This window comes from Oryzias melastigma, linkage group LG9 (assembly GCF_002922805.2).
Source record: "Oryzias melastigma strain HK-1 linkage group LG9, ASM292280v2, whole genome shotgun sequence".
In the NCBI taxonomy this organism is placed as follows: domain Eukaryota; kingdom Metazoa; phylum Chordata; class Actinopteri; order Beloniformes; family Adrianichthyidae; genus Oryzias; species Oryzias melastigma.
Window position 1 is genome coordinate 632982 of NC_050520.1, and position 9889 is coordinate 642870.

At 47.0% G+C, this 9889-nt stretch overlaps 1 protein-coding gene across 1 annotated transcript in view; it reads left to right on the forward strand.

The window, feature by feature from the left end:
- The window catches only part of adamts3 (ADAM metallopeptidase with thrombospondin type 1 motif, 3), a 49318-nt gene extending 45411 nt beyond the window's left edge, over positions 1-3907 (forward strand). Inside the window, exons 16-18 of the mRNA XM_024258114.2 lie at positions 562-769; positions 1279-1396; positions 1595-3907. Coding sequence (XP_024113882.2) covers positions 562-769; positions 1279-1396; positions 1595-2052 — 784 coding nt within the window. The 3' untranslated portion in view covers positions 2053-3907. The remainder of the gene's footprint in view (positions 1-561; positions 770-1278; positions 1397-1594) is intronic.
- The last annotated feature ends 5982 nt before the right edge of the window (positions 3908-9889 follow it).

Genomic DNA, 9889 nt, shown 5'->3' on the forward strand with positions numbered 1-9889 from the left:
TTGGTCCATGAATCCACTTCCTGTTTTAGTAATAAATCCACTTCCTGTTTTAGTAATAAATCCACTTCCTGTTGGTCCATGAATCCACCTCCTGTTGGTCCATAAATCCACTTCCTGTTGGTCCATAAATCCACTTCCTGTTGGTCCATAAATCCACTTCCTGTTGGTCCATGAATCCACTTCCTGTTTGTGCATAAATCCACTTCCTGTTGGTCCATGATTCCACCTCCTGTTGGTCCATGAATCCACTTCCTGTTTGAGCATAAATCCACTTCCTGTTGGTCCATGATTCCACCTCCTGTTGGTCCATGAATCCACCTCCTGTTGGTCCATAAATCCACTTCCTGTTGGTCCATAAATCCACCTCCTGTTGGTCCATAAATCCACTTCCTGTTGGTCCATGAATCCACTTCCTGTTTGTGCATAAATCCACTTCCTGTTGGTCCATGATTCCACCTCCTGTTGGTCCATGAATCCACTTCCTGTTTGAGCATAAATCCACTTCCTAACTCTCTGCATGATGAACTTTCTCAGCTCGGTAATTCCTCTGCTGTCCTCCAGGTGGGTCTCAGACGAGTGGGAACACTGCACCAGAACCTGCGGCGGCCTGGGATTCCAGATCCGGACGGTCCGCTGCATGCAGTTCTTCCAGGACGGCACCAACCGCTCCATCCACAGCAAATACTGCAGCAGCGAGAAGCCGGAGAGCCGCAGGCCCTGCAACCGCTCCCCCTGCCCCTCCCTGTGGAGGACGGGGGCGTGGTCTGAGGTATCATCACACACCTGTCCAGTCAGTTTCACCTGACCTCTGACCTTTAGGGAGTGGCTTCTTTTAATGACGACAAGAGAATTTGATGCGGTTTAGGACACTCGGGAGGTTGAGGCGGATCTTTGAGGACGCGGCTCCTCTGGTTCTGGGATTAGGAATCTGCTCCGGTTAGCATGAAGACAAACACATCCCTCAGCCTTCAGTGCTGGTTACTCAGGAAAACAGGAGCATGAACGGCGTTCTAGAGACACAACAATGTGGTTATCAGCTCAAAAGATGACAAACATGATGCGGTTGCTATGGAGACCCATCGACTTCATAGAGTGAGCACAGTAAATCTGAACCGGACTTCCTGCGTCTTCCAGCCTAAAACTGAAACTGTTATAAACCCAAACATCCAATCATGAAGTGTTTCTCAGCTCGGTTCTGGGTCTCTGGGTCAATGGTCCGGACGTCTGCCGCCTCAGCGTTCAGCCCAGCCTGACTCGCTCCTGTTGCCCCTCCCACAGTGCTCCGTGACCTGCGGCGAGGGGACGGAGAGGCGGATGGTCACCTGCAGGATCGGAGATCAGTGTTTCGGGGAGAAACCGGAGACAGTGCGGCTGTGCAGACCCGGATCCTGCTACGGTGAGTCAGCTGATCCCACCAAAGGTTCTGCTGAGACGCTTGATCCCAACAGAACAACTGAGATCCGCTGGAGCTTCATCTCTGAAGCAGCAGAACGTCAACGTGGACCCAGCAGAACCGGCTCTGCTGGGTCCACGTTGATATGTTGACCGGCTGGTTCTGTCTCTGAACTCCCTCTGGATCTGCTCTACATTCCAGATGAGCCATGTCACGGAGACAAGTCCATCTTCTGCCAGATGGAGGTTCTGGCCCGGTACTGCTCCATCCCCGGCTACAACAAGCTGTGCTGCGACTCCTGCAGGAGGCGCGGCGGCGTGCAGTCTCTGTTCTCCGAGGCAGCAGAGACGGAGGAACACGGCCGGTTCGGATCCGCCTCCCAGCTGTTGGAGACTCTGACGGCGCCCGGCAAAGCTGCCGGTGCCAAGCCCAGTTCCGGGAAAAGGCCGAGCGCCTCGACTGCGAGACACGCCTCCACGCCGGCGCCACTGAGAGAGAGTCCGACCAAGGCCAGCGGTGTGCTGCGCAGGGTCCCCAGACATTCAGATGTTCAGCAGCCGAGGGGCGTGGCCACGGCGCCGCCTCTCCCGGCTGATCCAGAAGATCAAAGGTCTCGCTGCGTGCTGAGTCCGAGCGCAGATCCCGGCATGCAGAGATGAAGGCGGCGCCGTCTCTGCAGGACTCTTCACGAGACGTCCCACGGCCACACGGACAGAAAAGTGCTGGTTCACTTTGGAGAACACGGCACAGAACATTGGTGCCGACGGGAAACTCCAACGATCCGGTCCGAACGACGAGGAACCAAAGAACTCATCACTGAATCCACAGAGACCTGCAGGTCAACCGCGCCGGAACCAACGCTCCTCCTGAACCTTCACTCCTCCTTAACCTTCACTCCTCCTGAACCTTCACTCCTCCTGAACCTTAACTCCTCCTGAACCTTCACTCCTCCTGAACCTTAACTCCACCTGAACCAACGCTCCTCCTGAACCAACGCTCCTCCTGAACCTTCACTCCTCCTGAACCTTCACTCCTCCTGAACCTTAACTCCACCTGAACCAACGCTCCTCCTGAACCAACGCTCCTCCTTAACCAACGCTCCTCCTGAACCTTCACTCCTCCTGAACCTTAACTCCACCTGAACCAACGCTCCTCCTGAACCTTCACTCCTCCTGAACCAACGCTCCTCCTGAACCCTCTCTCCTCCTGAACCAACGCTCCTCCTGAACCAACGCTCCTCCTGAACCAACGCTCCTCCTGAACCTTCACTCCTCCTGAACCTCTCCACAGTCCGGATTACTCTTCCGATCATTGAACCCAAAGCATCTCGGCGCTGGCTCCTCGCTCCGCCGCCGCTGGAGTTTGTTCACCTGTCAACCCTCTGAGGACGTAGAAACCGTGTCTCATCCACTAATTCAGTCTGACTGTAATCTGCAGACAAACGACTTCCCGTTTCCCGCTGACGGCGTGTCAGCCTTCTTCCTGTCTGACATCAAAGGTCTGGACGGAAATCCTATTGGGCTTTACATTATGCAAATGAGCTGTCATGGTTTTCCTGTACATCTGCGTGGAGCCAAACCTCCACGGCGTTCCCCTCCAGAGGCTTCTCTGTGATCCAGGAACCTGCAGCTGTTTTTCTGAGGGTTTTCTAAAACTCAGCAACACTACGGCAAACGCTGAGGGACATTCTCAGAGCGCCTTCTGTAAAGAACAGGAGGGAAAACAGGTTTATGTTCACATTTATCATTATTTTCCAGCAACTTAAAGAAATTTAAGAATATTTTTATGGTTTTATTAAATAAAACAAAATGAATTAGATTTATTTTTTTATGAACAAAACATGAAAACTAGAAGAAGATTCATTTTTAACACATTCAGGATTCAATTTTGAATTTGTCTCATTTTGGCTGATCTGGATCAGAATCTCCTCAATCTAAAAGTTTTTGTTTTTTTCTCCTCCTCACGTGGAGATTCATTCGTCAGCCGTTTGCCGCTGCGTTTTGGTGCTTACTCTCGGCTCCTCTGGGGGCGTGTCTGGGGGCGTGTCTTCACTCTAAGGTTTCCTCACAACCACCATGCATCCGACTGCAAAAACCCAGTCCAGGCTTTGGGCGAAGCGAACGGCGTTCACTCTTTCTTCTGTGTACAGATGGTGTAAATAGCACAAAAGTGCCTGAATATTTATTGAAACTCCACCGTTTCAGCCCCCCCACCCCCCCGCTCCATGGACTCCAGATGTTTTATACAGACACATATTTGTAGCTGCTGACAGAGCCGCTCTGCCAGGCTCCGCCTCTCCTCCGCCTGTCCCAGCTGCTGGACTCTGGAGAGCTGTAGCGGTAAAGTCGTAGACGTAGAAGTTCTGAAGACAATCCCTGAGCTGCAGACAGTCGTGTCGCGGCGTCCTGACGGCGAGTCACTCTGCAGGTTCCTTTGTAATTGTGTAGATGAAAGTTTACTACTGATGCTGTTGTGGTTCTGGGGAGCACATAGAAATAAAGACTCTGATGGACACGTGTGGACTCTGTCTGACTCTCTGCACAACCCTCCAGCATTCCTGAACGTTTCCCGTTGACTGCTTTTGAGGGGCCGCTCCTCAAACAGTGAAATGACGTTTACGTTGACACTTTATAATCTTCAGAGCAAAAAATATCTAATCAAGAAGAAGAAAACCAGATATGCGTGGCTCTTTTATATTTGCCATGGCAAAAAATAAAAACAAGAAAAATAATGCTTCAATGCAAAAAAGAAAAATGTGAGAATTTAAGAAGAAAACAGTCAGAATCTCCTCTGTTTGTTTTGGACGACACTTCTGTCAGAAGAAACTACAGCGTCCTCTAGTGGTTGTTAGTGGATCAACCACTAAAGGTCAACCAGTTGCTAGTGGAAAAATAACTAATCGATGAACCTATGCATGTTTAAAGCTAAAATATCACAAATAAGACACTCCTGAGTATAAGCCGCACCTCTGGCTAAACTATGAAAAAAACAACTGCAACTTATACTGTGGAAAATACTGAGCATCCTTCAGTATCTAACTTTAGTTTTCCACCTATTCCTCCAACCACTAGTTGGCAGCACTGAGCCTCTTTCAGCAGCTCTACTTCTGCAGAACTTCACAGCTATAGACTCTGGTTCAGGAGTGGGAAGACTGCGGCCTGGGGCCAAATGTGTCCAGATAAACTGGAATACATCACACTGACTATCCTTATTGTTTTGTTTTCCAGTAATTAGACGGTGACCTTTATTTGAGCATTTCTGCATACATGTGGTGAGTATAGTTTGTTGTTTTTCTGAGGTTCATGTGTGTTTTCTGAGTCAAAAAGTCCTTTTCCATCACTCAAACATCACATGAACGCAACGTTTCTCTAAGTTTGTGTTTTTTCCTGCAGGGGCATCAACCCATGGGTGCAAGTGGTGCTAAAATGAGAACAAAAGCCACAGTTTCAAATAAAAACTCCCCAATTTTCTATTTTAATATATTTATTTTCAATCAAAATGATTGCATGTTTTTGTCCAGATTCCATTGATAGACGTGTTCTGCATCCGCTCATGATCCTTCTGTCAAACTGTACAGCCCTTTGTGGCTCACAAGCCCCCCACCCCACATTCTAGTTCAGTGACCTGATGGATCAGAGTGATGACATCCGTCGTCGTGGTGATGAGCAGTGAACTCCGTGTTTCACTTCCATGTGTGAGCAAGTGGAGCTGCAGCTGCAGACCATCATGTAAATAAAGAGTCTGAACACTTCATCACCGACATGTTTCTGTTTCCCTCTTTAGCTTTGAAGCTTCACTTCAGACTCCTGAACCGTTCAGTAACGTTGGAAATAACAACGCTTTATTTCCTCAGTCAGACTTTTAAACCTTTTTACTTAAGACACATTCATTCTGTTGATTTCTCAAACTCATTTTCTTTTAACAAAAAAGGGGAAAAGGTTCTGGTTCAGACACGTATCAGGATACGAACCATATCACTAGACTCGTGCCAATACACATCCCTGTGATGTCCAGTAAAGACGGGAATTGAACCTGCAATCTTCTTACCAGAGCTCGGTCGACCACTCCAGCCCTGCACCATGGCCGCCCATGTTAAACATCAGTTCTTCCTTTAATTATGTGACATCTGATGCTAGAGGTTAAGGACAGAAATTGAGGTCTGCAGACGTTTCCCTGAGGATCCGGTTTCATGCTCGTAGCGCAGCGCCCCCTGCAGGCAGAAAGCTGCAGCTCTGAGGGTGGAGGTTGTCCATGAAACCAAAGACTCACCGAGCATTTCTAAGAGCACAAAAAAGACAAAGAAGGGGGCATGGCCTTTGTAAGTTTAAGACTAAGAAGGGGGCGTGGCCTTTCAGAGTTTAAGACTAAAAAGGGGCGAGTGGCCTCTCTGATTTGAAGACTAAGAAGGGGGCGTGGTCTTTCAGAGTTTAAGACTAAGAAGGGGGCGTGGCCTTTCAGAGTTTAAGACTAAAAAGGGGCGCGTGGCCTCTCTGATTTGAAGACTAAGAAGGGGGCGTGGTCTTTCAGAATTTAAGATGAACTTTCCGTGATTCAAACTAAGAAGAGGGTGTGGCCTCTCAAAGTTTAAAGCTAAAAAGGGGAGGTGGCCTCCCTGAGATTAAGACTAAAAAGGGGGCGTGGTCATTCAGAATTTAAGACTAAGAATGATGTGGTGATAATAACGATGATAGAGTATCTAAAGTTACATTTAAACGTATCAATATTAATCTAGCCTCACACAGAACACAGGAGAGGGAATATTCTCTGATTACTAGCTAGGAGAACTCCTGTCCAAAGAGGAATGTTTTAAGAATAGTTTTGAATGTAGAAACTAAGAAGGGGGCGTGGCTTTTCAGAGTTTAGGACTAAGACATGGGCGTGGCCTCTCTGAGTTTAAGACTAAAAAGTGGACTTGACCTCTAAGAGTTTTAAACTAGGAAGGGGGCGTGGTCTTTCGGAGTTTGAAACTAAGAATGGGCGTGGCCTTTCAGATTTTATGCCTAGGAAAGGGGCGTGGTCTCTCAGAGTTTAAGATTAAAAACGGGGCGTGGCCTCTCATAGCTTATGACTACGAAGGGCGGCGTGCCCCCCCTGAGTTTAAGACTAAGACGGGTGGCCCCTCAGAGTTTTAAATAAGAAGGAAAAGGGGCGTGGCCTCTTAGAGTTTAGGACTAAAAAGGGGCGTGGCCTTTCAGGGTTCCAGATTAAGAAGGGGGTGTTTTCTTTCAGAATTTAAGACTAAAAAAGGAGGGGGGCCTCTTAGAGTTTTAGACTAAATTAGACTTAAAAGGGGGCGTGGCCTCCCCGGGTTGCAGACTAAGAAGGGGGCGTGGCCTTTTAGGGTTTCAGATTAAGAAGAGGGCGATTTCTTTCGGAATTTAAGACTAAAAAAGGAGGGGACCTCTCAGAGTTTAAGACTAAAAAGGGGGCGTGGCCTCCCTAGGTTTAGGACTAAGAAGGGGGCGTGGTCTTTTAGTGTTTAAGACTAAGAAGGGGATGTGGCCTTTCAGAGTTTCAGATCAAGAAGAGGGCGTTTTCTTTCAGAATTTAAGACTGAAAATGGACGGAACCCTTTCAGTGTTTTAGACCGAAAAGGGAGCGATTTCTCTCAGAGTTTAGGACTAAAAAGGGGGCGTGGCCTCCCTGAGTTTAGTACTCAAAAGGGGGCGTGGCCTTTCAGGGTTTCAGATTAAAAAGAAGGCGATTTCTTTCTGAATTTAAGACTAAAAAATGAGGGGACCTCTCAGAGTTTAAGACTAAAAAGGGGGTGTGGCCTCCCTGGGTTTAAGACTTAAAGGGGGCGTGGCTTCCCTGAGTTTAAGACTAAGAGGGGGGCGTGGTCTTTCTGATTTTAAGACAAAAAAGGGGCGTGTGGCCTCTGTGAGTTTCAGATTAAGAAGAGGGCGTTTTCTTTCAGAATTTAAGACAAAAAAAGGAGGGGACCTCTCAGAGTTTTAGACTAAATTAGACTAAGAAAAGGGCGTGGTCTTTCAGGGTTTAAGACTAAGAAGATGGCGTTTTCCTTAAGAATTTAAGATTAAGAAAGGAGGGTTCTCTCAGAGTTTTGGACTAAAAAGGGGGCGTGGTCTCTCAGAGTTTAGGACTAAAAGGGGGCGTGGTCTCTCAGAGTTTAGGACTAAAAGGGGGCGTGGCCTCCCTGAGTTTAAGACTAAGAAGGGGGCGTGGCCTTTCAGAATTTAAGACTGAGATGGGGGCATCACCTCTTAGATTTTAAGACCAAAAAGGGGCGTGGCCTCCCTGAGTTTAAGATTAAGAAGAGGGCGTTTTCTTTCAGAATTGAAGACCGAAAAAGGACGGGACCTCTCAGAGTTTAAGACTAAAAAGGGGGCGTGGCCTCCCTAGGTTTAAGACTAAGAAGGGGGCGTGGCCTTTCAGGGTTTCAGTTTAAGAAGAGGGCGATTTCTTTCAGAATTTAAGACTAAAAAAGGGGGGGGGCTCCCAGAGTTTTAGACTAAAAAGGGGAGGTGGTCTTTCTGAGTTTAATACTAAGAAAGGGGCGTGGCCTGTGATTTTAAGACTAAAAAGTGGGCTGAGGCCTCCCTGAGCTTAAGACTAAGAAGGTTGTGCGGCCACTTATATCTTAAGACTATTAAGGGTGTCTGGCCCTATAAAGTTTCAGACTAAGAAGAGGGCGTGGCCTTTTAGCATTTTTGACTAAGAAAGGGGCGTGGCCTCTCTGATCTTAAGTCTAAGAAGAGGGTGTTGCCTTTCCTAGCCCAATTTAATCATTTTTCTTACAGAGCAGTCGGTTCTGTTCCACCAGAACTTCCCACGCCTTCTAGATGTCCAGATTAGGAGCTTCTCCTTCAGGCTTTGAGATTTGAATCGACTTCAAGGACGAATCGTCTCTAAGACGAAATGTTGGGAATGTGGCGGCACACAGTTATCATCTCATCTCTCCTTCACTGCGTTATCGCGGGGAGGATGGCGGTCGGTGGAGCGCCGCAGACGTTTCTGTTAGATCCGAGTCTGCATGCAGACGTTCTGCTGCTGAACGTCTGTGTTCACTCAGACTTAAGAAACGACTTCTGGAAACTTCCTGATCAACCAGAGTCTAAGGTAGTCTCAGCGCTGTTATGATCCTCCAGTGATCGGATAAAAATCCTGGATGTTTTGTTTTCTTTTATCTTCAGGGATCCTTCTGTCTTCCCTAAATCTATTCCTGAACTCTAAGAAACTCAATGGGACTTTTTCACACGATGCTGTCTTTACCGAACAGTACAACAATAAGTGGCTGCACCGTTTAGTCGGAATTCGCAGGTGGAATATTGCATCAAAAAGCAAAACATTTCCTGTATCTAAGCGGAAGTCACGGACTTCAAAATAAAGGCATAAATAGTCCCTCTCCTTTTTTTGAGTTTTTAACATGCATGTGTGGCATCTTCCTTATGAAAGAGAACAAATGTAAAAGAAATCTTTTCCTTTTTGCATTTGTGTGGTCAGTTCTGGATTTTTGGTGTGAGTTTCATCCAATACTTACGGTAGCAGGACTGAGAACGCTGGAAAATCTCCACCAGACTCCACGGAGCTTCTTGATGTGACCACGGAAATGTGAACGGCGGCTCATTTGACCGCAGTTGGAAAGGATTGTAAATCAATGAAAGAGCATTTTGATGTTAGCTTTGATTATTTTATCAAGAACTCTGAGAAACCAATGATTGAATGTATTGATCACAGTCAATAAACATTGGAGAATTAGCTAAAAGAGTCTTTGGTGAACTGGAAGGAGAAAGAATCAGGATTTTGGAGGAAGTTCTGTCCATGAAGATCTTCACTTCCTCGGATCAGAACCAGACGGCTGGACGTTACCCAGATTGATGGACGTTTTTATGAAGATTCATGCTAGTGAGACACAGAGCTGTCATAATCAGACAGGGGAGATCAGGGGAGGAGCTCCAAAAGCCACGCCCCCTCAGAGGAGATTTTGGAAACAGAAGCTTCCGATCGAACAGGACTTTAAATTTAAATGATAAGATTGCTGGCAATAAACTATAAATGAGTCACATAAATGGTGCTTACACAACACATTAATTAGATGTTAATTAGAATCATAAAACTAAATTACAACATTTTTTTGACACAATCATTAAGATTCCTATGAAAAACGGTCTGAATCAGAGTTTCCACTCCAAGAGTTTTCTGTAGATGTTCCAGTCTCTGGTTCTGCAGACTGAAACCGAAATGAAGAGTTTGATTCTGTGACAGAACCCGTGTTACAGAGCGGCTGAAACCAGCAGGAAAACACCACCGAGAGTCCAGCGGAGAGCAGAGGGTCCAGTGGGGGTTCTGAAGGAGTATCTGTTATGGATCAGATGTCAGAATAGTAAAGAGGGTCCAGTCTCTCAGCTGATCTGTGGAGGACATCTCCATGGTCATAGTGAAGGACGGTCATCTGGACCAACGGTTTTCTTTCACAGCAAATGAGAGAGGAACGCTTTCGATAAAGAAATCCTAATTTTGACTGCAAACATCAAT